At 49.8% G+C, this 26,808-nt stretch overlaps 1 protein-coding gene across 8 annotated transcripts in view; it reads left to right on the top strand.

The window, feature by feature from the left end:
- Positions 1–26,808, top strand: part of DAB2IP (DAB2 interacting protein) — a 263,142-nt gene that overhangs the window by 114,495 nt on the left and 121,839 nt on the right. For all 8 annotated transcript variants that reach the window (XM_090021168.1, XM_090021172.1, XM_090021167.1 and 5 more), the window contains exon 3: positions 8,680–8,798. In XM_090021168.1, the coding sequence (XP_089877294.1) occupies positions 8,680–8,798 (119 nt within the window). The remainder of the gene's footprint in view (positions 1–8,679; positions 8,799–26,808) is intronic.

The following is a 26,808-nucleotide window of genomic DNA, read 5'->3' as shown; positions in this document are numbered from 1 at the left end:
TAGATAACCATGGTTTTGTTCAGCAAGGTCACTCGTACTCTACCTGCATCACAAGTCCTGTATCAGTCATCCCCGATTGCCCAGCCTTCCTCCTCAATATTTTTCTGCCTTGTTTGGATGTGAAATGTTGACCGTGAGATCGCTGCGGAACGGAGAACAAATAGCGCCGGGCAGGGCTGGGTTTGTTTTACTAGAAAAACAAAAGAGGCCAAATGGAAGCACTGGGTCGTCCTGGGATGGTGATTGCCCCTACCCCTCCCTGGCAGCGAGTCCTTGTCTTGTTCTGGACCCCTCGCTGCAATATCTGGTTGCCACTTCTGCGAACTGTCAGGCCTTCAGAGCTAGCCAGGAGCTTAATGGGTTCGATGTTACTCCTGGCCTTTCTGCAGGAAAAATAATGGAGATGCAAGCATAGGTAATGTTTGCCTGGTCAGCAACAGAGGGGGAGACAGCGGAGGTTGTGTACCTGGAGTTGCAGGTGCCAAGGAGACAGGGAGCTGCTTGCTGTGAGACAGCGGGGAGAGATGTACCAGGTGGGCATTGAGCAAAGGACTTTTTCAGGCTGAGGACCAGGAAGATGTTCCTGGCAGGGGAGGAATTTTTTTGGCAGCAAAATCCCTGGAGCGTTCTGCCTAGGGTGCTGGGGAGCAGATGGATGAAGGCTTTAGAGAACAGGCTGCAGGCACCAGCCCTGCCAGGGCTCTGGGAATGGAAAGGACAAGATGTGACCCGCTCGCTTTCCTCTGTGATTTGGTGAGACTTGTACCCACCTCCTAATTAACCCCCAACGATACCACTAAATGTTGCTCCAGTTTTCGTGCCCCTGGCCAGACCCAAGCCAACCCTTTAGCAACCTCTGTGACACGGGTGCTCTTTCTTCGTCTATTTTTTTTTCCAATGGACTGAGCTAAGTATTTCCAATGACAGTGCAAATTTGATTAATCTCCACCATAAAAGAGCATTGTTGCTAGGCAACGCTTAACAACACGCACTGTTTCTTGCATGCCATGAGTGTTTTTATGGCTTGGCTTGCAGGCATTGACTTTGTACTCCTGGACTGTTATATTCATGGCTGTCCCTGGGGGTCCGGGTACCTGGGCACAAGCTGGGCTGCAGTGCCTGGAGGAGGCAGGCCTTCCCTCCCTTTGGGATCCATCGTTGGACACACCGAATTTTCTTGCAAATATTTTCCAGGCTGTTGGCTCTTTTCTTAATTGTGTGTGTGTATGAGAGAGAAAAGCTTTCCTTTTCCTCATCGAGATTTTATGAGTTACTGCACGTTGGTGTTTAAGGATGCCCCCCTCTGCCCCATTCACCTGGCTTAGGAACCTCTCCTTCACCTCCATGAAACTTTCCTTTGTGCCCCAGGGGCTTGGAGAGGCAACTGAGTTTGATATATGGAAGTGTCACCACCACCAAACAGGAGGGCTTGCCCCCATGGATGCACACACAGGTTTTCAGGGATTACGTGTCAGCCTCTCCTGATGAGTAGGTGCCTGCCTTTCTAGGCCCAGTAATGTTAAGGTGCCTGTTTCTTCTCTCCAGCTCTGACCCCTGGTGCTCTGTTGACTTGTGTGAAGCCCCATCTGCCTCCGCAGCAGCATCACCTGTCTTGGTCAGAGCAAATTGGACATTGGCCTGCCATCTGAATCCGAGAGTTTGTCACCTGAGAAATATGCAGGCATGATTTCTGAGCTCAGCTCGATGGGAATTTTCCCCTGGGTGATGGTGTTTTCATTTCCTGGGTAGGGCTGCAATCGATATTCCCCATCAGGTACCCCAGCAGTGTGCCTGGGCAGAATGGCTCTTGAGCACGAAGAGCCTCTGCGTGAGACATGCATGCCTGCAAAGGTGATGCGACAAAGGGTGCTTTTTAAATTCATGGTTTGAGTTCTTTATCACTTCCGACAGGAGCAGAATTGGAAGACAGTGATGGGAGAACAGCTTTTAACTTACAAGTTCAAATCAAAAGAGTCAACACTAATAAATTATATATGATCTGTTTGAAAGGAGATGCGCACACACACACGGCACCCTCCAGCCCCCGCTTCCTATACTCTAAACAGACATGAAGGCATTTGATCCCTGAAGGTCATTGATCTACAAGAAATCCCTTGACTTGCTTGTATCCAGGAGTCCATGGCATGACTTGCCTTTGTTCTCAAACTTGCAGGATAAACTTTTAACGCCCGCTCTTACCCTGGGTTTTATCTGGTCTTTGTGCTCGCTGTTTGAGTCGAATGCAGACATGTTTTACAAGGCTAATGGTAGAGTTATGCACAAGATATCTTTGTCATGGTAACAAGAAAGTAGCAAATGCTGCCCAGAGAAGAGCTTCCATTTTATTTCAGATTCTAAAGATAACGAGGATAATTGGACACTCACTTTTTGTTCATTTAAATTTAATAACATCTTGTGATTCTGTAGCATCTTCCATCCAGGGATCTCCGGCTGCGTCACAATGCAAATATTAATTACTTGCTGTTGCAACCTGGTACCCAGCAGTGCTAATTTTGGTTTTCCCTCATTCTCTAATGCCAGGATGAAATGCCAGAGGCTGGACTGTGCCACTTTACATTTCACAAAGCCACACCTTTTTTGTAGAGCCTGCCACATGGCATTCCCCAGTATAAGCTTGTGTTTAAAAGTAAGCAGCTGTAAAGGAAGCCTTTAGTTCTTGTCACGAAAGGAAATGTGGATGGGATGCTGGGCAGTTCACTTGAAACTCCAGACACCGTGCTGTGAGACGCGTGAGCTGTGCCACCTCTTCCTGCTGGCTTGCTAACTCTGAACAGCCCCATGTTTGACAGTCGCACGATGGGTTGAGGTATGCTGGAAAGGGGGAGGTCCTAAGCAATAGAAATCCTGCTGTAAACAGTCCCGCATGGAAACAGTTACTTGCATTTCAGAGTAACGTGGACTTGGATGTTGTTCTGGTGCCTTCGGTGAGTGTAAATGGTTCTGGGAACGGAGCCTTGCTTATGGGCAGAATATAGGGTTGGGAACAGACATTGCATAAACCAGCTTGACCCAAATCAGTTAAGTCTGGTACTGCATTCAGCCAGGTTTATCCCAAACCAGTTTCAGCTATTTTCAGACTGATTTATGTGCACTGAATGTCTGTTCTGTTACAGGTTTAAATCAGTTTATGTGTAATGTCTGTCCCTAGCCTAGGAGAGCATTGCTAGTATTCAGCTGTATTGGAGCGTGCATTAATTTGGCTCCCTTTTCAAATATAATCTGAAAGTTTAGCTTCACAGCATATAGTAGGGAAGGACTCTTATCCCCTCATTATTTACTCATAAATTGGGAGCACTTGGGAACCTCCATCATGTACTGGGCCACATTATGGTAGGGGCAGTGGAAACCCCAGAGTAAACGGTGGTTCCTGCCTAAAGAGCATATGGGCTCAGTAAGAAGTGAGAGACTCAGCTACCAAAGTGATTGAGCATGATATGAATTCAAGGTAGACACGTGCCTTCTAGGCTAACTAAATAAAATATAGAGAGAGCATAAGCTTTCATAAACTGGAGCTCACTTCATCAGATGCTGTGAAAGGAAAAGCTCATGCTCGCTGTATCTCTTCTGTAGTTAGACTGTAAGGTGCATCTCTACCCTGCCTTCTGCCTGACTCCAGACTGACATGGATAACCACCTCTCTATGCTCATGATATGAACACCCAGAATAAATGAGACCCACCCCAGTTAAGAGACTTGCCCAAGATCGTAGAAAAAGTAACTTGGACTCGGATGTCTGCCCTGACCACAAAATCATCTCCGATCTAGAAACTGGGCATCCTGTGAACTGTCTTAGACCTCTGCCATGGCAGCAAGAGCTTATTAAATTATGGCTGGCGTTTTGCTGTTTGCATGCCCATTTCTTTGTTACTTTGAGTAACTCATTTATTATAAAAAGAGGTTCACTCAGTGACATGGGAGTCGGAAGGAAATTCAAAGCTTACTTACATTTAACAAAGCAAAAATCAGACTACGGTTTGTGCTGCCCTCCAATCTCCACTTGGCTATGTCCATCTGGACTTGTAACGTGTCCAGTGAGAAGCACACGTGGAAGGACAGAGCTTCGACTTCTCAACGGTTCTGATAAATACCCCCTGTCTGCTCAGTATCCGTGTGGGATGCATGGAAATGCAGGTATTAGGTGAACCTCAGTTATGGCTTTATATAGTTTTATGTTCCTCTGGCTCTGAGCAGGTTATAAATACCAAGGTGGATGGACCAAGTGGTTAAAAAGAGAAAGTTTTCTTCCCCCATCTCTAATAAAGAGATGATATTTGATTTCATGCTCGTCTTCCTACATTTCTTTTCCTACCTATGGTGTCTTATCTGCTTATGAATGGATTTTGTCCAGCCGCATAAGGAGAAGGAGCTGAGATTTCATCAGCATTAACTGTCCTGTTTTGAAGTTGGCCTGTCTCATTTTCTGAGGCAGCGGCTGCTTCAGTGGATAAAGATAACAGCCACTCCTCAAAGGACCGCGATGCTTTTTTTTTTCTCCTCTGGCACGCTGTTCTAGTTTCAGGCAGCTCCCCGGATTAGGACCGTTCTGTTCTGGGCTTGGGCTGCATGTGCGGAGACAAAGCAGGTAAAGCAAGGCCCTGCACTTATACAAGCTAAATCTCTTGGTTGCACAGCAGGGAACCGAGGCATCTTTGTATTTCTGGGTTAATGCATCTCTGTACCTGTGCTCCCTGCGCAGGCATCGGCCTGGATGGCAGCTCTCTAGGCAACTTTGCACTGATATATGCATCTGGCCAGAGTCGGATGGATGCCTCTTTCTCAGGCAGCTTTTCACTGCTGTCCTAAAGGGCCATAGTGATAGGACCAGGTCATCTTGTCTGTGTTGGACAGGAGTCTTCCTTGGTTGTACCTGGTCATGCTACTGCATGGTATGCCCAATGCTGCTTTTTCCCCACCCATCAAGCCTGGACAAGAGTCAGCAGGGGCAGCATCTCCACTGACTGCAGAGGAAGTGCTAAGCCAGATATTTGCAACCAGGGTGTCACAAGCTTCTTTCAAGGGTGCCACGGGGTGCTGTGCAGTGTTAGCACTGCTAGGGATGCTAACATATTTCCCAAGATAAACCCAGAGATTTCCAACAGAAATTCACAGCTGTGGGCTTCCTGTGGTCTTTGCAACAGAAAAATTGCTTCTGTAGTCAAAGGAAGAGTGAAAGCTAGAAGCTAGCATTTTCCAGGGGGGGTGGAGGGGTGTCGAAGTCTAAAAAGACTCAGGCCTTCTGTGCTAAGCATTCATAGCATGCTGCAAGGCATGGCCCTGAGTTTGGTCCATCCTAACAGAGCCGTAGCCCTGCTGCCTACCGGAAGTGCCAAGCCAGGTGGCCCATGGAGCAAGTGGCGACTTGCTGTGGACACAAAGGGACATTGCTACTGAGATAAAGCAGCAGATTTCTGGAGGGGGAGGAAATTGTTTGCTGTAACTGTTCGGTAGCGTCGCAGCCTGCAGAGCCCACAGTGAATGACAGCGAGGGCGGGGGCTTCGAGACATGAGTTGTAGCTTCTCTTGACTTTCCCTGTGGCGGTTTCTGGAGAGATCCTGTTTGTGCGTTGTCTTGTGTATTGTGGCCTGCTAACTGTCTTTGTGCGTCTCAGCGTCATCTTTTTAAGGCGGTAGCAAAATGGGTCCTTGTGTTTGTTTCCTAGTAAATTCTCCCCATGGCAGGGAGGTAGGGTAGAAAGAGCCCCTGCTCCCCGAGGACTTGGTGCACGATGAGCAGCGCACAAAGGGCAGTCAGACGCATTAATCGAGCTATTAGCACCTCGCAGCCAGCTGCAGTAACGCTAGGGAAGAGGAGGGGGTAGTGCAGATGGATAGACATTGCCCTGGTGTAGACAGTGGAGTCCAAGGTCACAAACAGATGCAGAGGGTCCCGTTGTTAGCTCACCGTGAAAGCACACCAAACACGCAAAGTAAGTAGCGCTGCCTGGGGCAGAATCACTCCTCTGTCCACGTCTGAGTTATCCACTCTGTAAAAATCAGGGAAGATAATAGCTCCCCACTTTTGCAGAGTTTCCTATCTATGAATGATACACACTCCATAAGTGAAAAGTGTTGTTATGGTGTGATAATTTACCAGCATTAAAATCTCTGACATCTCATTCTCCCAATGAAGCTGGCAATGAAAACTGAAAATGGCACAGTGTGAACTCCTTCTGGTGGCAATGAATGTAAAAAACAATGGGAAACAGAAGGGATGTAATGTCTTATTGCAATCTTAAATTCTAATTTCCAAGTCCTGCTCGACTCATCTCACAATTGTCAAGATGTGAAACGTTAAGATAGTGGGAGAAAGCCATGATCATTTGTTACAGAAAATACACGTTTTCCTCCCTCTCCATTCCCTGTCCAGAGTTAAAAGCTGTCACTGGATTTTAAAAATTGTCTGGATAATGTTATGACATATATTTCTAGCTAGGCTGGCAGAGATAAAAGCAAGCCAGTCTCTTGCATCCAGGAAAAAGCTGATTGCCATCGGAGTTGGGGAAGAATACACAATTGGCCAGTTGCATTTTTTCCTTTGGCCTAAACATCAGGTATTGCCCATTGCCAGTCACAGGCTACTGGATTTAATAGAGAGTTGGTCCGATTCGGTGTTGTAATCAAGAGAGCATCGCTGCATCTTTCCTCCAAGGGAAGCGCAAAAGGAATAACGATGCCAGGAAGACTATATAACATGGCAAAATGATTCCTCCTCCTCCCCACAGTAGTGCGAGGAAGGCAGCGAGCGGACAAGATGAAACCGCCGCACGGACCAAATTCTCTTGACTCCATACACGGGTGACTCTCACCTGTTGGGTGTAATGTCCTTGCCTGCATGCTGGAAGGACAAGACAATGAAGAGTAATATTGGCAAGTCAGGGGAGAGTGGTAGGGGCACAAGCAAGCCTGTAGGCAATGGAGGGAACATAAAATAAGGTGAGACTTCATGAAAAAGCAGATCCCAGGTTTACTGCTCCCATTCCTTTCTGCTTCCCAGTTCCATCAAGGAAATGCTGCCGTGGCTTTTCTCACAATCCAAAGGGTTTTATGGAAAGGCCTGGGTGGTCTTGAGCAGCAATTTGTGTAAGGTGAAAGGGCTCCAGCATCATCTCCTTTCAATCAGGCCGCTGCATCTGAAAACATCATTTGGTTTGTGAGTACGATGTTGCTCTTCCTTGGCCGCGGGGCAAGTCAGAGACACTTTGGCTCTGTGTCTCTGGGTTTCTTGACACTTGCGAAGTAGGGAGTCCCTTTGGGGCTAGGAGCTTGCACGTGATGCAACCGCGGAGAGATCGGCTCTGCCCCGTGGACGGGGTGTGGAGGGCAGTGGGTGTCTCTTTGAAACTGGACAAAATGACGAGTTGTGTGTGGTTACGTGGGATGTCGTTCTTCTTGCCAGCAACTTCTTCCCCAGGGGCGGGGAGGCCTACGGTTGCATGGAGGAGACGGCAGTGCAGATCCAAGGATGGACTAAAACATCTTGTAGGCTCAGGGCCGGGACGGATTAGGGGCCTGGCACAGCTACCTTCATGAAAGGGTGACGGGGTTTTTGCTCCTTTTTCCTTGTGCACGTGACAGTGCCTGTGTGGGCCAAGCAGGCTGCCCCCCCTTCGGTGCACGAGGGAAGCCCCCGGAGGGGTCTGGGCTCAGACTGAGAGACAGGCTCGGTCTCCGCTAGAGCAAGAGCTTGCCAAGCTGTTGGTCTCCTGAGGGGCTCAGCCACCCTCTGACTGCCTGGGCTCCTCTCCTTGCATTTTTGGTCCTTTCTAAAATGCTGCATTGCTTTCCCAGACCACCCTGCCTGGACCCCGTAGCCCATTCTCATGTAAGTGCTGGGCACCATGGCTGTGTTGTTTTTTTTAATGGCCTTACTTAGCTGAGAGATTAAACGTGATGTTCAGATTATGTAGGACATTAACTCCGAACAGTAAGCAAAAAAATCCATTAGCAGCCCTGCTATGAAGATGTGGAAGGCTAGCTTTGCTCTAAAGCACTGCGGGAACCACAGCTTCAGGTGGAGGTGGGACGGGGAGGCTGCCCAGCGTCCATCCGTCTGTCCAGCATCGGGCTGCTCTCTCCTCGGGAACTGCACGTTTCCGGGCTGCAGGAACGGGGGAGGATTTTTTACACAGACCCCTTTTCACGTAGCTCCGTGGAAGTCCCCTGCCCTGGCTGGGGCTTTGCAGGCAGGTGAGTCCGCGCTCATCCGTCTCTGCGCGCCGGTCCCCGGGGCGAGTCCGTGCGGGGCCTGGCGGGCAGCCCGGGCAGCGGTGCCAGGTAGAGCCGGACAGGACCCCGAGTCCTAGCTTTGCATCTCGCCAGGAGTTGCAGCGCGCTCGTCTTGTCTCTCAGACAGTATTTTCATGTGAGCTGATGGTTGCCAAGGTAACGGAGGCTTAGGGGAGTCTCGCGTCGACGTAGCTCCCTGGCCTCCGCGAGCGGTGGGAGCAGATGTTGGATGGAGTCCGCGGAGCCGGGGCTGACAACAATGAGCGACGCTTGCAGCCGCTGCAGATGAAGGGAGCTGGGGAGAACAATTTGCTGAGCCGCGCTTGGGTGTGAAGCAGCAGGTTCAGGGCTCGTGCTCTCTCCCCCCCCCTTTTTTTTTTTATTTGATTTTTTTTTTTTGTTATAATTTAGTATTCTTGTCTCACCCCACAGGGGTTCCTCAGCCGCCGGCTTAAAGGCTCCATCAAAAGGACAAAGAGCCAGCCCAAGCTTGATAGGAACAGCAGCTTCCGGCACATTTTACCTGGCTTCAGGAGTGTGGACAATGAAAGGTAAGAGGACGCTTCTGTGCGCGGGCGGCCGTGCGCGTTGCATGTGGATGGGAGAGAACGAGGGCATTGCTTTTCCTGGGCTAGCTAATGTGCTGCACACATTGCGTTCGGAGCAAGGGCCAAATATGCAGTCGAGGTTGGTTTGCTTCATCTCAGGAAGGAGGAATTTTAATTTGCTGAAGTGTGCGCTGTGCAAATCCCCCCCGCTTTTAAAGCCAAATAGCATGTGGTCAGGAGCCCATCGACTCAATGTTTTTTGTTGTTTGGTGGGGTTTTTAATAAATCCTGCACCAGCATGTAAATAGCACGTAGCTGCAGCTGCTGAAGCCTAGTGATGTGGACGAGGGAGGTGCTTGCAGACTGTGCTACATTAAGCATTACTGGGTCACACACTCGGTGAACAATAATATTTAACAGTATCAGCCGTAATCTCCATAAATCCTCTTACCTTTCCCGGCCCTGGATCCCCTTCGATTCACTGGGCTGAATTCTCAGTGTGTGGCTGGGCTGGGTTTTTTCCCCAGCTGAGATATGACGGGATCTTTCAGTCGGGAGAGGACGTGTTGCAGGGACCATGCGGAGAGATCGGAGAGCGACCCGGGCTGGCTAGCGGGGAGGCAGATGGCCAGCAGAACGAGAAGGGGCGAGCTCCGTTTCTGATCTGTACTTCATCCGGAGCTCGGCGAGGTTAGAAAGCAAGATGGCCCTTTATCTGCTCTGTAAGTGCATATGCGGGAGTGTTTCTCTCCCTCGTTCCCCCACACACAGTGACGCATATTGTCTCGCTCAACTTATTTGTAAGCTGGCACTCGCAGACCAAGGTCAGAGTCGGGCCGGTCTGACTCCGTTAGCAGCCGCGGAGACGAACCAAATGTTTGCTTGCGAGAGAGGGACCTTTCGGCTTCAGTGCGAATCTCTGCGGGGTGTGAAACAATAGTAATAAAGTGCCAAGAAAACGCCTGGCGTGAAAAACAGTGAAGACCAGACCTGGAGCAGGATGTAGACGAGCGGCTGGAAATGTGCTGTTGCGGCTCCACCGTGGCCCAGGCGTTGCTTTGGAAGCCGCCGTGGAGGCGTTTCGGGTTTAAAAGCTAGTGGCAACTTTCCCGTTGGGTTTCGTGTGTGTTTGGGGGGTGGAGGGTGCCATCATGTTTCGAAGCCCCCGGATGCCAGCCGTCCGCCTGGACCTGTCTGTGGTGGGGCTGGTATTTCCTCTCTGGATTGTGAAAGTGAAAGGCTTGTGCTGGGCAGCGCAGAGCAATATTTCAGAGGCGGCGCGGGTTCGCTGCCTCGGCTGGGATTTTTGCACAGGCTCTAAGTAGGGCAGCGTGTTGTGCGTGGAGCCAGGCGGGGATCGCTGAGGCGTCAGGGGATGTGCCTGGAGAGCGGCGGCTGCTCTGAGCAGGAGAGCTGGCAAACGTGATGCTGCCTTCTCTATACCTCCAAAATCGAGCAGCAGGCTTGTTTCTATATGGGAATCGGCTGTTTCTGGCAGCTTGGCTACAGCCTCCGAGATGTCACCTCAATTTAAGCCTCACGACTTGCATGCCCTTTCCCTTTTGTGGATAAGTCTCTCTTGCAGGGCAAAAGTGCCAGGGCTCCCTGGACATTAGCCTGCTCTCGGTTTGACCCAGCCCCACCGCAGCCCTGGTAGTCGCAGGGTCGCCGAGTGGCCGTTGGAGGCTTTGGGAGCAGATCAAAACGGGCAGGGGAGATTAAAGGTGGTATTAGCTAGCTCTGAGCACCACCCCGGGGATTTGTGTGCGTGTGAGCTGAGGAACCGAAAACTAAAGCCTTCTGTTGGTGCAGGTGGCACTTCTTAGCCTTTGTGCTCTCCCACATGTGTCAGGGTCCGTTAGACGATAGCTTTATTTTGATCGCTTTGAGAGCAGGGTCAGATGAACAATTTAAGCAAATAACATTTCACGTAGGCCACTGGCTCTTGCAGAGGTGAAAGAAAGCACATGGCAATATCTGCCAAGCCCTTCGGCCACACCCCAAGGGTTTCGTTGTGACGGTTAACCCTCCTGAACACCCCCGTGTGTCCAAAAAATGCAGGAGGTGGGGTTTGGGACGTACGCATTTCAGACCACGCTTCCTCTGTGGGTTTTGTGAAATGCAAGACATCCTTCAGAGCAGCATCTTGTGATTGTTGACTGCACCTTGCATCCAGGCGGCTGCTCCCCGATTTCCATTGTGTATTTGCAGTAACTGTGCACCGTTTGTGGGTGTCAGGACTTCCCAGATTTCATACAGTGAAGAGGTGCCCTGACAAAAAAGGAGCAGCGAGATGCATACGCTTGCAATCTGTGCGGCTGCAACGTTTGGGATAGTAGATTGTGAAAGATTTTCTTACTTTGCTTTTCTGTGTCGGGACCTGTGCTGGGAGTTATGCCTCTTCGCTCCTTTTCTCCTTTGATTCTCACAAATCCTGCCTATCCAGCTGCATGCAGCGTGTGTGGATGAATAGATAAAGTGTGCGCCTACGCATATACCGATAGCCAGCTAGGAGATGATCCATGCATGATACGCATATACAGTGAATGCAGGGAGATCTAAACAGATCTACCATATGTATTTTTTTACTGAGGAGGATCTGGAATAGTGCACAGGGGCAAACTTCAATAAATGATGCAAGTGTAAAAGCAGCAAGGGGTGAATTACTGGAATAGGGGGAGAGTGTGAGATTTATTACAGAATTAAAAAACCAAACCAGACTCCATTTTTGAACACAAGACATATTGGCAGGGGGTTCACTGATGCTGGGGCAGAGTTGTCTCGTTAATTTGACATCAGCTGCCTGGCTTTTTCAGATTTCCTCTTGGTCAAGGAGAGCTGCTTGGGCACTGCTTTGAGACGGCTGACAGTTTGGAAACGTGTGCTCCTTCATTGCCCAGGGCTTACATGGCATATACCAAGGTTGCCATTTCCGCTTCTGCTTCCACTTCCGTTTCCTGTCCACATTGCTATTGCCAGGCATTTATTTGTGAATTTAGACCCTGCTGTGACCGTGTTTGAAGCAATGGAAGAAGTGCGAGGAAGTATATTTTAGTAAAATCCTGGCCAACGGTAGAATATCTGACAAATCCAAAGGCCTGGGTAAGAAAAGCATACCCTAGCTAGGCAGACAAGGCATTGATTTGTAGCAAAGGCTTCCTGCGTTCCTCGCCCTGCTGGATTTTGCATTGGCGGGGAAGCGGAAGAAGCAGCTCCCGCCTGCTGTTCTGTAGGTCTGGAAAAGGTGTGCTGAGGGGATGTCAGGTCAGGTAAGAGCTTTGCCTAACAGGCCAGATTTTGCCATTTTTATTCACCCTCCCTAGCTTGTTCGGCGAGAGACCCTGTTGATCTCAGTGGGACGACTGATAGTGTATGGTAGCACTACCGATCGTGAGCCAGCGTGGCATGATCTGACCCAATCTGAACATTAGGCTGGCACAATCAGTTTGTAAAAATGTGAGGGCTAAATGAAGCCTGTGGAAAGAGCTCTCCTGTCAATTTGTTGGCTAGTTAAATTGCTCATTAGAGCTAAAGGAGGGTTCATTCAGTTAAAGCAGCTGTTTGTTAACAAGGTTTCCTGCCTCTTGATTTATTACCGTGGCTGACAAAGTTTTATCGTGGAGTGCTGAGTGTTCATCTTCCTAGTGGCCTCTCCAGATCCAGCCACAAATCAAGGATTTGGCACGTGGCTGTCCTTAATTGGACCCACATTTCTACAGTAAAGTACGTGACAAAGGACACTGTCGAGGACAGATTTGGGAGAGCGGAGCTGGAAGACCCAGGGAGTTGGTTTGCTGTGGTCGTTAATGACTGGTCCTAAAATATTTCTGATGACTTTTCCAACATTGACCTTTTAAAAGCATGTTCTGCAAGGGACCGGGAGAAGAGTTTGTGTGGGATTTTTAGAACTGAAGTTTATAAGCAAAGGGATTGATCCTGCTTCCTCTGAAATCCACGTCAAAAGTCCCCTTGAGTTTTATCGTGAAACAGGCCTTCACTGTAGAGGGGAAAGCTATCTTGTGTTTTCCTTTGTTCAGTGTAATGACTATTGACAGCATCCTGAAGACAGAGCTTTACCTTGCAGGACTGGCTTGACAGTCTCCGACTTCAGGAGCAAATGATAGTCCACAGCTGCTGGGTGGTCGTTTAGTGGAGGGTGGGCCATGGTGGTGGGAAGCTGGATTTACTGGTATGGTCATCAAGAAATTGAGGACAAACAGTGCCCTCTGCTAACTGGCAAGGCAGCCAAGCTTGCTAACATCAGGGCAGGCATGCTTGGTCTGTCTTTGAGCTGAGTTGCATTAAAAATGGAAATAATTAACCATCTGTTGGTGTGCGACATGCCTACAGCTTTCATCCTGAGCAGAACGAGCTGTCGTGTCTCCTGATGAGGCTCTATGCAAGTCCCCCATTTGGCCACTGAAGGATTTTTGGAAACGTTGTTGTTGTCACAAAGATCACAGAGCAGGGTCTCGTCACCGTAAAGAAGGATATTTTAAAAGATCACCCCGTCCTAGTGCTGGCAAAGACGCTGCATCGTCAGCAAAGCCGAGGGAGGTTTTCTGTGGTTAGTACAGACACGGCATAGACGGAAGTACCGTGAGTTTTGCACCGCCCTAAGCTGAAGAAGCCATCCCGAGGGGGACAAGGTCTTCATGACTTGTCCCAGCTTCGCACGTGAGCTAGCAAGGCCGCTGGGGTAGCTCACATCTGTGCATCCGCCTGGTTCTTGGGACCTACAGTAAGACCTGCCCAGCGCCTTCGACTTAAACCACCGGAGGGCTGTCTGGTAATGATACTGTTCAGGCTTTCCCAGGTTAGGGTGAATTCAAAGTGGCTCCCCAGAGGCGAAACAGGCTGAATTTCTCTTAAAGGCAGACTAAATTATAAGCACATGCTAGACTTTTATGTCAACAAGGGGAGTCACATTTTAAAAAGGAAGAACAAACTTCAGAGGTAGTAAATCCCCATAAAAGACTAACACGTAGATGTGGTTTTATTCCGAATGGGTCCCGGGAGGGTTCATGGGCTTTGGGGGGCATGCCTGTAAGGGGTTCGTCACTGGAGCTGGGACTTTTGGCTGGGGATAGTTTTTCTTTTTACATACATGGATCATGGTGATTTAAGGGGTAGCTGCAGCTAAAACTGCACGCAGGACCAAGTCCCTTGACTTCTCACCCCATATTTCCTATCTGCAGCTTAGATTTCTATTTACCTCACTGGAAGCTAGAAACAGGCAGGCGCTAGGGCAGTTTAATCTTCATTGCATGAATACTCTCAGATTTTACTGGCCTGGTGATACGTAGTTTCTTTCTTTTTTAATTTTTTAGCTTCATTTTTTCTGGCTCTTGTTATTCTGGGATAAACCCTAAACTGTGTAATTACAATATTGATCTTTCCTGAAGATACTATTCTGTGTGTGCCTGGAACTCATTTAAAACTGAGATGCTCTAAATTACTAAGGTTTGTGATTATTTTGCAAGTTTCTCTGCATAATTCCAGGAGATAACACTCCATTTATGCTTTCTCTTGGCAACATGAAAGTCGGAGCATATGGCCAATTGTTAAATGAGCTTCAGTCTTGGAAGGGATACGGTGATGAATTAATAGCACCAAAGACTTGCACTAGTGTTATTCTCCCCCCTAATTTATTTTCTCTATTAAAGCTTTTTATTTGCTACCCCCAGAGGGGGAAGTCTGTGTACAACCCGTGAACTACGACATGTCTAATTCCTAGTCCTATGCTAGAGAGGTCAGTTTTGTGGGTTTTCAAACACTCAAAAGGCTCCTTTCGATCCAGCAACGTATGATGTATATCATTTTAAAAATCTGCATTGGGTTAGTAAGCTAAGCTTATAATAGAAATCGTTTTAGATCAAGTTCTTGTGTGTTTACTCTTCCAGAATATTATAAGTCAAGGTGAAATTAGTTGGGCTTGATGGGAGTGTGGTGGCCTCTGCCCTGGCACTGCAAAGTCTCAGAAATTCATTTTATTTCCTTTGCAAAGGGATGATTCACAAGGCAAAACTAGGCCACCGGCAGACCCCAGAATGCATGAATGGCTTTCAGATCCGTGCTAGGAAGTGCGATCAGTGCACTTTCTGTCTTTGCTACCAACTTCAATAGCATTAGCCGGTGAGGTTTTTCAGGCAGGTACAATTATAAAAGCAGGGAGCCCAGTAAAGAGTGGACTAAGCCCTGCAAACGGGCCCACGGTTTTCATGATGACAAGCCTACTTCCAGCAGGCGTTGTTGAGGCTGTCAAACGTGGTGGGGCCCTGCGTGGAAAGCATTTAGCCCTATCGACAGCAAGGGTTTGAAATGCAAAATATAATTTTTTAGGACAGTAAGGAACAAGGAGGGTTTGGCAGATAATAGGGCCTGTTTATCATGCACTAGATAGTGTCAGCTCCCACCCTCCAATCAGCGAACAATAATGTGGCAGAGATTCAAGGACAATCACAAGATTGCTGGCCTCCTATCCTACCTGCATTTATTTCAAGGGAACCTTGTCTTGGAATATGCAAATCAGCCTTTTAATGTGATTCCTTTGCAAAATATTTCTCGAACCAGAAAGTTAATTACTGGTCTCTAATTAATGGTTATGTTGGAAGGCTGGAGCAAAATGAACAAGGGAAGAGCTTTACAGAAGTACAGGAGGGGACGCTCTCTCTTCTCCACCGAACACATCACGTTGCTCGTATTTGGTTCTCGTGCTATTAAGTAAATGCAGAACGTGGGTCCTCAAGTACTAAAAAAGCAGCATTGTTCTTAATAGGAAGGAGTTGTTTGCAGCTTGATTTCAAGGAGCCCTGAATCAGAAACAAAGGCAGTCCTTTGTAAGGAAGAAATGCAAATCCTCAGCTGTGTAAGATGCACTAAACTTCTCCTGCACCGGCAGCCTAGGTTTCTCCCATGTCGACATTGGCATTTATTCCCCTTTGGAATCGATTTGATGCTGTGGTTAACGATGGATGACGGGGGCACCTCTTGCTTAACTTAAGTTCCTGGTTGGAGATTCATTGAGGGAGCGCTGCGTGTGGAATTGGCAGCTTCATTCTTCACGAGTAACGGCTTTGGGAGCGTTTGCTGTCAGGGTGCTGGGGAGCGGAGATCAGCCTGGTATCAGCATTGTGCGCCTTTAGTTTTTTTTGACTAAGGGAACCGAGTGCTGGCGGTAACGAGCTTGGAAGGGCACAGATCGGTGCTCTTGTCACTCCTCATAGGGACACTGTTTTTGCACGACTCCCCTCGGGCAGTACAGCACCACCCTCTGCTAATGCCAGCTAATAACCTCGAGAGAAGCCGAGACCGGCTAGGAACAACAAGGTGCTCTACCAGATCTCCCGAGGCAATGGTGGGTTGTGCGTCTTCCCCTTGTTAAGGTGGCACTGCCTAGGTGTGTGGGTGTGCGCGGGCGCACGAGCGTACGCCAGTGATGGGTGTCCGAGGGAAGCCTGTTTGACATTCGCACACAAGCAGGTGGGCGCTTCCTTTCCATTCCTCGCTCGGGTTGACTTCCTGCTCCGACGGGGAGTTTATAGCTGGTGCATTTGAGTAAAAGGCCGGGTTTCTCTGTAGCCCGTTTTTCAAGCCGAGCTAGATTATCCCAGGGAAGGAAGAAAAACAAATAAGTGGAGGCGGTAGGGGGAATTATTCTCCCAACCTCCCCTTCTGCTGTTTGTCTCCTTTCCAATTTCCTAGCAGCCCAAACAAAGCGGTGCTCCGTGACCCCATGGGGTGCCCTGCTGACACTTTGACTTGACTGGGAGGCATCTAGCAAAATGATAAAAACCCTTCCTACTTCGCCATATGCAGTGCGACTGTGATAATTGGCTTCACGCATCTTACAATTAGCTTGAAAAAATATGGTTTGCATCCCTGACCTTCTCTCCGTAAGCAAGGCCATTGTTTCAGTGTCCTGCTTAATTACAAAATATAGAGTTGTGCGAGGATATAGATGATACCCTTGTATTGTTGGCTGTAATTTGATGAGACATCATAATGGGGAGTTTTCATACCGAGGGCACCGAATTAGCGTAGCGTGAAGCTACATTTCTCCGAACCCACTGAACAAGGGAAAGTTAATTCTTTACTCTAACTTTTGCACATTTGTAATCAAAGCATTGTATTGCAGCTGCAGATGGCTCGCCTCGGACGAACGTTTGCTAAGTAAGTCCAGCGGCGTGCCTTGTTCCTGCAGTGAGGTATCTGGTCAATTCATGCGTTGACTTTCCTTTCCTTTTACAGCTTTAAAAATGTTGACCAGACCTGTAGTGCACTGGACTTGAACTGCTACTGCCAGGTCTTTATTCAGCCACCAACTGGCAACGGTCTTCTCTTACCGTACATCAGTCCCAACCTGGAGGGTTGAAAGAGGTTAAGCCCATATCCATCACTCGTTTTGTCCTCTTCCCTTGAGCTAAGAGTCCAAAGCAGGCGGTTGCCAGTGCCGCTGATGTTTTCCTTGAAGTCCTCTATAAAATGAATTTGCTTTTGGTACAAACCAGAGCATAGCAGTGGCTGGCTTCGTTTTTTGTTGCTTGGTTTGGGTTTATTAATCTCGACTCTGGTAATAAACAAATTTGCTTTGAATTATTTTACCTGCCTACACAGGCAGTCAGGGGCATTATTATTTATGTTAATAAAGGTGAAAATTACAGAAGAGGAGGACTTCATAAATGATTCCCCGGAGCTGCAGGGGTGGAGTAATGTAGCTTCCCTGCACCATAGCTCTTGCAAAAGGCTTTTGTCGGTCTTGTATTTCTCCGTTAATTGGTATTTTTATTTTGGTTTTAAATTTCTACCCGGGGCCCAGAATCATGCATCATCCCGCATCGTGCATACCTCCACGGTTATGCTGCTCCTCGCACTTCGCCCAGCACGGTCCTGTCTGAAAACCAGAGTGTCTTTCGAATGACAGGCGGGAAGACGGAGCACTTCCAACCTCCTAGCCCTGCGGTTTCTCCACGGGAGGTTGAGGCGGGCAGTCCCTCGGGCATTCGGCTAGACCTGTCTAGTGCTGTCTCTTCCTGTTGTCTTTCCACCCGGCTGAAGAACAGAGCGGTCGGCCGTTTTGGAGCCTGTTTGCAAACCCGCCGCTTGGCCTGCAAAAGGGGCGAGCGTTGTTTACACCAGTTTCTGACAGGCAACTCCAACGGCTGCTTACACGCTGCATCAGCTTAATGATGAGGGATTATTTCCGGTGTGGTACACGACCAGCAGGAGGAGGCTTCTTTTGCACTGCTTCCTTCCCCGCGCCGCGCCGCGCCGCGCACGTACAGCCGAGCCATGTGCTGCCAGCTCCTCTCGAATGATCTCATGTCTAAACAGTGGTGCATAAAGACAGTATCTGCGGAAAGAAAAGGAAACCGGCTGGGGGGAGCTGGGCTTTTGCCCTTGTTTGTGTAACTTCTTGTTGCCGGATTGCATCTGGACGTCTTGAGAATTACATTTGCCAGGCAAAGGTTCGACCGTGCCTGGTAGCATTTATATACGCAGCGCATGCATAATCAGATCATTATTTTACTGATGGCAGCAGGCAAGCTGGCGTTGTGCTAAACAGGTGCCGTGCATAACGGGATAATGCAGCAGTTAGGATGAGCCCTGGGGACAGCCAACAGGCCTTGAGCATCCCAAACCTCAGGTTCGACCCCTCGCGCTGCCGCTGGCTCTGTGTAGCCTTAGGCAAGCGGGTCGCTTTGCTGACGTCTGCCTCTTTGAAATGGGCTGCCTACCTGATAGGAGGGGCCGTGTGTCTTTATGCGTCAGATTTTGCCTTGGTTTACCCAGTCATTTCAATTGGCAACCTCTGCAGAATTTGTGAGCACTGTACCTGTCTGGTGTGTGTGTGTGTGTGTGTGTACACTGTATTAAACAAATATACCCCTGGTCACTTGGTCTGGCTGGTGCTTGTAGCCATGCTACTAGCTGACCCTGCAAAAGGAGGCAAACCAAATAGCATTTTAATAGCATGCTTAACTCTCAGGTTGTTGTGCAGTGCCTCAGTGGTGGGAAAAGGGGCAGGTGTGTTCTTGACCCTCCTGGGTGCCCTGGGAGGTTAAACCAGTTGCAGCAGGGGAACATTAGCAGTTCTGCCTCCTTCTCTTCCAGGGGTAGTGCGGGGAACTGCATCTTGAAGAGGCCCTGGCTGGAGCCACTGGGAAGCAGCTAACTGGCTGGATGAGTGCATGAGCACAGCATCTTAGCTCAGGGCGCGTCTACACGTTCATTAATGCGCATTAGTTACTGCACATTTCGTTTCATACTTGTTTAATGAAGTACTAACGCAATGTGCAGTAACTACAGTTAGTGTGCAGTAGTGCCGGCGCACAGGTTTTTTGTGATGCTTACTGTGCAGTAGCATATTAGCATGGTTGTTGACTGGCATACTACTGCACAGTGTCTCGTGTCGACCGCCCTCGCAGTGGTTTCTGAAGTGCATGCGGTTAGCAGAGGTGGGGTGAGCTGGGGCTCTACCCAACAAGTCAGCCAGGCTTCAGTAGGGCATCTGGGCTGCAGCCTGCCCCACAGATGTGCTGGTGCTGTTGGTGTACCTGTGCCCCGGCAGAACAGCACAGGGGATGCTTGCCCATGGGCTTGTGCCCTCGCACAGCAGAGCTAGAAGCCATTTTTTGCTTGTTTTCAGGCATTTATTTTTAATTAAAGCTTGAATTCCTCAGAACCTGATGCTTTGGTAATTAATTACTCTTAACGATTCCTCCGCCTCTGCCGAAACCCCAGCTCAGCTTTGTCCCAGTCCTCCTCTCATTTGTAACCCGGGCACTGCAAACATTATTAAGCTTTGCAAAATTATCCAGTCCCTGTTGCAATGATCGTGGTTCTCAATCTCGCTGTGGTCCTTCCCTGTGAATCCAGCCATGGCAAACGTCTTGCCCTTTTGGAGAGAGGGGATGCGTATGGTCAAGTTTAATCTCGTTGTTTTCTTCTCTGTTTAAATTCCACGGGACCTTAATTTGTGCGAGGGGGGGGAAAGAAAAAAGTTGCAAATGGAAATCTAGCAATTGAGCCGGGGCTGTGTTTGCAAGCCTTTGTTCAGGCTTCTTCCAGAAGACGCAGATGCTTGACATGTATATCTTGTTATCCAATTTCATATAGCGGTGGCCACGCACAGAAATCCGTTGATTGTAGCTGGAGGCAGCCCGGGCACTGAGCTCACTGCCGGCTGTTAGCTGTACAGAGCGCTGGATATAATGATGTTCAAGACTTGTGAATATGAAATAACTGTGTCAAGTTCATCCATCAACTGGAAGGAAAAGCTGGGCAAAAATTTCCGCTCCCTCCCCTCACCGCACACATTAACAGCACGGCCCTGTGTCTATTATAGGGCACCTCTGAGTTGAAATTATCATTAGGGAGATATCAGGTGAATCACGCATCAGCACGGGTAATGTTCTTGTAATAAGATGATGAGCTCGTTTTTCCTGGCAGTGATATTTGTGTTTATTGTCCTGCTCCCGTTCTTTTCAGTAAAATTCAGACCTCTGTTTTCCCAATGACAAAAAGAAGCAGGAATGTAATTTAATGATGCCAGTGCATTGAGCAGGAATTCAAATAGCAGCCTTTAAAACCACTTATGGTTGTTTTGAAACAACATGAGAGGCACGAGTTGTGGTGAGCTTGGCTTTCGTGGGCCCCGGCTGCCTATGCGAGGCAGTTCGTATCGGACACGTGCCATAGAAGCAGTGAGGTATTCGTAATGATAAAGCCACAGATGTTTATGTCGGGCTGTCTCGTTTCACATGCATTTACAAGCGTCTCTGGGATTATGCTGGCTCTGTGAAGTAGCCCTGCGATGCTCTGTTGCCAGTATGTGAGAGAGTGCCCCTTATTCCAAGCATTTGGGTGTCCCCACCCCCGGAGAGCCCCTCTGCAAACCTGTCCTGCAAGGGTTGTTAGCAAGGGATTTGCATAACTGTTGTAGCCTGAATAATTAATATTGTACTGTCCTTGCTGGGAGGGATCTCTGTTCCACCACGGACGTGTTTGCAACTAGACGCTAAACCGCTCTGCGAGCAATTTGGTTTTTTGAGAGGTTTTTCTTCTCCCACACTTCCCTTTGAGAATTAAGAGCAAAAGTTCAGGGGGCATTAACTGCTATTAGGTCATGCTGCTGTGTTGGCTGGGATCTCATCAGATGATGGCATCCATTGTCCACCCGGTGTGTGTGCTTGAGTAATCCTCCCGGGCATTAACGGAGGCCAAGTGCCGTCTCTGCCAATTAGCGAGCAGGCGCCTTCGGGCAGGCTTTGTCTTTCTTTCTGGGTTGGAGCATGACGCTTCCCGGATGAGGAGTAGCGTCTCCTGTGCAGCTCCCTCCGGGCTGCTGCGCCTCCCACCCTGCCACCCTCCGCACTTGGGAGGGTCCAGTCTGACCGCAGCGCCGAGGGAAGCCGGGCTATGCGGCGCCTTCTCCACGCTGTTCGGGTGCCGTGCATCTGCAACCCGGTGCTGCAGGTTCCCTGGCAAGAGGCTGTGGCGAGACTAGGACGAGTCCGCCCGTTTCTGTGTCGCTTCCGCAGCTCCGGTCCTGGGCACGGCTGGAAACCAGAGGTGAGCGGAGTAAGTCCAGGTGTTCAAAACCCTGGTGCTTGGACTTCCGTGGGCCCTGAGGTTTGGGATGGGACCCTGACAAAGAGAGCAGCCACCTCCGCACTCAGCCAACAACACGTGAAGGCTGCCCAGGCTCTGAGCTTTGCTAACTGTGACTGCTGTTATAAGGGCAGGCACTGCATGTTTGCAGGGCCAGGGTGTACCCATTCCCCTTCCTCCAGGTGGGTGGTGAAGTGACTGCTGCTTACACACTCCCCACGAATGGCAGGGATTAGCTTTTAGCTTTTGGCACGATGACATTTCATGCATGGTGTTTCCAGGCTTAAGAGGTTGTGACCAGCAGGCTCATCCTAGGCCTGCTGGGTTTTCCCCATCGAGTGATGCATGCCCTTGGGCACGCATTGGGTCCCTGCATAACGTTACCCTTCAACTTCTGAACAGTACGTGGCATCGGCAGACACTCTGCATGGAGTGTCTCTGCTGCCCCTGGAGTTTATTATTCATCATCCAGACCTTACTGATTAGGGAGCAAGGCAGGAGGCTGGCAGGGCCTGGGCAGGAAATGGAGCAATTGGGGTTGCTGTTTAGATTTTGGTTGTATGCTTATATTAGAGCCTGAACTTTAAAATTGAGCAAGAACGTAGAGCCCCGGAGCGGAGGCATCCCATGCAAGAGGAAGAATCGCCTCCACCGAGGCGTTCGATTCAGACAGTGCTGCAGTTAGCCCTTGTGGGGAGTGAGGCTTGCTTACCGACGCATGGGGAAGAACGGAAAGGCCTTAGCCCGGCCCGACAAAATAACCGCAGCCTGTCCTGAGATAAGGAAGCAGAATTTCTCGGTTTCATTCCTCGTTCTGATGTGCCCACTGGGCCATGGCCGAGTTCATTCGTGCTGCCCTGTGGCAGCCCTGCAGGGCTAATCAGGATGATAACAGACACCGAAGCCTTCTCAGGTAGGCAGAAATCTACCTGTCTGCAAGAGTGTCACCGTGTGACAGACTAGAGAAGTGCAAGGACCGTGATTCTCAGTTGAGTAGCTACAGAAATGTTGGCCAGCGGCTCAGAGCCCGCTTCACTAATGTGGATCCCTGGGGGCTTTGCTTGATTACACCAGTAACAGCCGCCTGGGCCACACTTGGAGGTAATTATCCTGATGGCTGGAAGGGCGCCCCTCCAAGGAGACACCCAGTTGTGTCCCAGGAGGACGCATTGGAAGAGGCTGGGAAACCTTCAGTGCAGGGAGATTTATTAAAGGTAGCTCTTGCTTTCATACCTCCTTCTTCTGCTGGGAGCTCCTCGAGGCACCGAGGGCTGTAGGTCTGGCTGACAGTAGTCCCCTCAATCCCCCACCCTTTAATTAGTTATTCCTGGCCCCGTTTCCAAAGGTCAGGAGAAGGGGGCTAAGTGTCAGGGTCCCTTCAGTGACTTTGCCTTGTGGTTTTGGGCAAGTCCTCGACTAGCTTCTTTACTTGACTTTTTTCCCCCTGTATAATGTACCCACCCCAGATGTGCTGGAAGACCCCTAAATGAATATGTGCAAAGCACTTCTAGATACACCAGTGAAAGGTGCTAGAGATGGGCAAAGGGTTTGGGGTTTTTTTTCATCCCTCAAGATGAACCTTTCGTGCGTCTCACATATGCAATGGGCTAGCAGCCCTCTCCGTTGGTATCCTTGTACTTAAAACCTGCTCTTCCTCCAAGCAGAGGCAAGTTGCTCTGCTCATCTTTTCGCATGGGTCTGTCAGAAGTAGGAATGGGAAGACGGACTCAGAGTAGCGACCCATCCAGTTCGGTGCCTGGTGTCTGGATCAGTGCTAGATGCTTGCAGCCCTTGAAGAAAGCCTGTCTTGCCGAATGATGGAGTAACGGCGCTGCAGGAAGAACACCTTCCTAACCCCTGTCTGTTAGCGGGCGGCAGGCGCCCTGCAGTGTGAGAGCGTCACGGTATCTCTTCTAAAAGAGAAATGGGAAAAAAAAGCACCCCAGATCATAACTGCAGATGTTCTCATTATCTGTATAAGCATCTAATCTAATTTTGAATCCTATTAAACTTTTGTCCTCAATTACATCTTGTAGCAATGAGTTCCACAGGTTAATTATGCATTGTATCAAAAAAAATCATTTTCTTTTATCAGTTTCAAATTTGCTGCCTTTCAGTTTTATTGTCTGTTCTCTCCTGCTAGGAGATGGTAAACAGAAGCAGCCCGTTTATCTCCCATATTACCATTCATTATTCACTCAGCCGCTGTCACAGCCCCTCTTATTCCTTTTCTCTTCCAATTAAACAGCCCCCTTCTTTTCTCTCCCTTTTCCTGTGAAAAGCTTTCCATGGCTCTCAGGTTGGGGTTTTTTTGGTTTTTTTTTTGCGTTTCCTAATAAATGCACTGCACGCATCCCCCTGCATTGGCTGTGGAGGAAGCATCTTTTCTACACCAGTTGTTTTGAAAGCACTGACATATTTTTGGTTCCTGTGTGCATGGAAGTCAGGTGCTTTGGCTGGTGCTGGGACTGTTTTTCCTTGCAACTGCCTGCCTGCCTGCTTCTTGGCCCCAGAGCCCCTGAGGTACAGAGCTGAAACGGAGAGCTGGGTAGCACAGGCGCCCCCACGCTGGGGAGAAAGCCAGGAGATGGGGAAGTGCAAAGCATGAGGCTGGGCGAGAATGGCAGCTATTCTCCCGGGGCCCGCAGACAGCAGTGGGATGGCTAGAAGAGCAGCTAGCAAGGGTACCAGAGCTGCAAGACCGGGAAGTGAGCTCTTCCCAGACTCTGTCGTGCACTTGGGGTTGAGTCGGGCTCGTCACGTACAAGCAGACGCTAGGCTTGCGAGGAGAGCTGGATGTCACCTAGCTCCATGGGTCTAGTGCAGCATCCCGGACCCAGGCAGGGCTCTCACCATCGGGGCGGCTTTAGTGTTCGTCTGCAGACTGTTCCAGTTAGTTATTCGCAAGGGCAGGGACTGAACGGAGCATGTCTGGGGAGTCCAAGAAGCCTTATCGCAAAGGAGAAACTACACCTTCCTCCCCTTCCCGAAGTTGTCCTGGTGCTCGCTCCTCGTGAGTTGGGCCCCGTCCCGCTTGCTAACTGCGGGCCGGCTGTTGCTGTCAGACTGTGACTCTCGCTGGGAGCCGGTATCTTGCTTGGATGTCGATGCAGGAAAACCAGTTGATGATGCCAGCACGCTGGCACGAAGCGTGACGATGATAAATAGCCGCTCATCAACGTCAGTTTGGTAGCGCCCCGCCCCGAGGGCTCAGGTGCCTGAAAAGAAAGGACGGGGAATAAAAGGTCAATCTCCAGAGGCTGCTTTGCCTGCAGAAAGGCCGCGCCAGACAAAACCAGGGTTGAGGGCACCTCTCTCCTTGCCAGGTGTTCGCCACGGGGTGTGGGATGCGTGGGAGCTGTGGAGGCAGCTCGGGGCCGGGGGCAGGAGCAGATCGCGTCGGGGTGACGCAGAGCCGCGGCTGGGACCGCTCCTCCCGGGGCACGGGCAGAGCGCCAGGCTTGAGGGACCGGCTCAGGCCGATAGCCGGCAGAGGCCGGATGGGCGAGCTCCCCAAAGGAGCAGGAACAGGCGGTGCGTGCAAGGGCATGGCAGGAGGGTAGTTGGCCTCATGGGGAGACCTGCAGCCTGGCCCCGGTCTGGCCCTTTAGACACTGAACTGCCCCCCGTGTGTCTCCCCCACCTCCATCTCTGGGAAGTGCCAGGCCTGCTTGTTTCAGCAGCACATATTTTTTCATTTAAACGGAGTGATATGGAGCCGGCATTACACAGAGGGATGAGTTATAAAATAATGGGCCTAATAACCATACAAAATAATCTGACTGTACAAGAGTGCAGTCTATGGAACAGCAGCTGCAGAAAATATATTCAGGTTATCAGTGTGTGGCTATTCTGCGCTGAAAGGGCTTAGGCGTAATGAGAGTTACTGCATCGCAGGAACTTCTGACAATGAATAGTGACATTTTCCAAGAACAACTTAAAAAAACCCCTGCGCACAGTGGGAATTCAGGGCTGACTGACAGGCCTGCATATGTTCCTCTCTCTACGCTCCAAACAGGCACGCTGGTGGCAGTGAAAAGGGGTAGCGTCCCCCATCCCACCCAGCCAGAAGTGCCTTGACCCAGGCCTGTGGGGACCGGTCGATACGGTGATACCACAGGGTCAGGGCAGGAGCTTTTTGGGGAGGGAGTCGGGTGGTGCCAGCTGAGATGGGGAGGCTCCATGGTAAGGCACCTGCCCTGAGACCCAAATGCTCCCCCGCTTCCCCAAGCGACTTCCACTCAGGTGACCAAACAGCCATCGGATGATCATTTTTGACCATTTCTGACTCAGCCTAGTGACCTCCTGAAGCCCAGGGCGCTGCGATCCGTTGCTCATAGTCTCCCTGGGGTGATCTGATCCCGGTGTCAAGGTTTGAAATGTGAGAAAATTAGCTTTCTGGGATGAAATTGCAAAGCAATCCAGGACTCGGAGTCCCACCAGTCTGCTTCCCTGAATCGCACTGAGAAGGGGAGTTGTGGGATGGGTCTACCCCTTCCTTCCCTGTTCACCGCTTCGCTCTCCATCCAGATGTGACATCCTGTCTTGATCTCGGCTGTGTGCTTTTGAAATGGCCTGGGGTGACGAGTCGATACCTCTGAGCCTGGCGTGCGCTGTCCCACCCCGATGTCTGGCATTCTTATGCTCTCAGGTGTGCTATGTTACAACCGCCAACCTTGTCGCTTAGAGGCTGTAAAACTATTGTTGGCAGCTGGAGTCGTTTTTCTGGACACTTAGCTTCATGCTACATTTTTTTCCCCTTCCTCTAAATGTCAGTCCATAACGCTCATGGGATTAAACCAGGTTAGCGCTTGCACTGATTCCCTTTAGCACCTGCTCTTGGTGCTCCCCATCAGAGGAACAGGGATGCCCCGTTTCAGTTGAACCTGTGACTTTTTTGCTGATTGAGTTCACCCTTGGAAATGAGTGAAACCACATTGCATCTCCCAAGCACGTGATGTGCCTTTTGGTTTGCACGATATCCTGTGTGGAGATTAGAGATGGTTGAACAGTGCAAGGAGCAAGGAGCAAATATTTGCACTAACAAACATAGTGAATATTTGCACTAATAAACACAGGGCTCGGCTTCTGTCCACGTGGTCAGATTATTCATTGCTGTGGCAGCTGTTGGACTGGCCAATCCCAAAAGCATCGGCACCAACATTGGCTTGCGCGAAAATCTGTAGAGGAAAGTTTCTCCTGTTGAGAAACACATACTCCGGTCAGAGGAGAGCAATGGCACAACATGACCTGAGCGGCTGACTCCACACCCATGCCATGGGCATCAGTACTTTAATTGAGCCCTTTGCAGAAAGTCTGGGCCTTTCTGTCACACGCTCGTTATCTCGGGCTCCTTAATATGCCCGTCTTTGCAGACATTTGCCCCACGTGAGGGTCTGGC

This window comes from Crocodylus siamensis, chromosome 11, assembly GCF_052110815.1.
Source record: "Crocodylus siamensis isolate JL-2025a chromosome 11, ASM5211081v1, whole genome shotgun sequence".
In the NCBI taxonomy this organism is placed as follows: Eukaryota; Metazoa; Chordata; order Crocodylia; family Crocodylidae; genus Crocodylus; species Crocodylus siamensis.
This window is presented reverse-complemented; position numbering and strand designations above follow the sequence as displayed.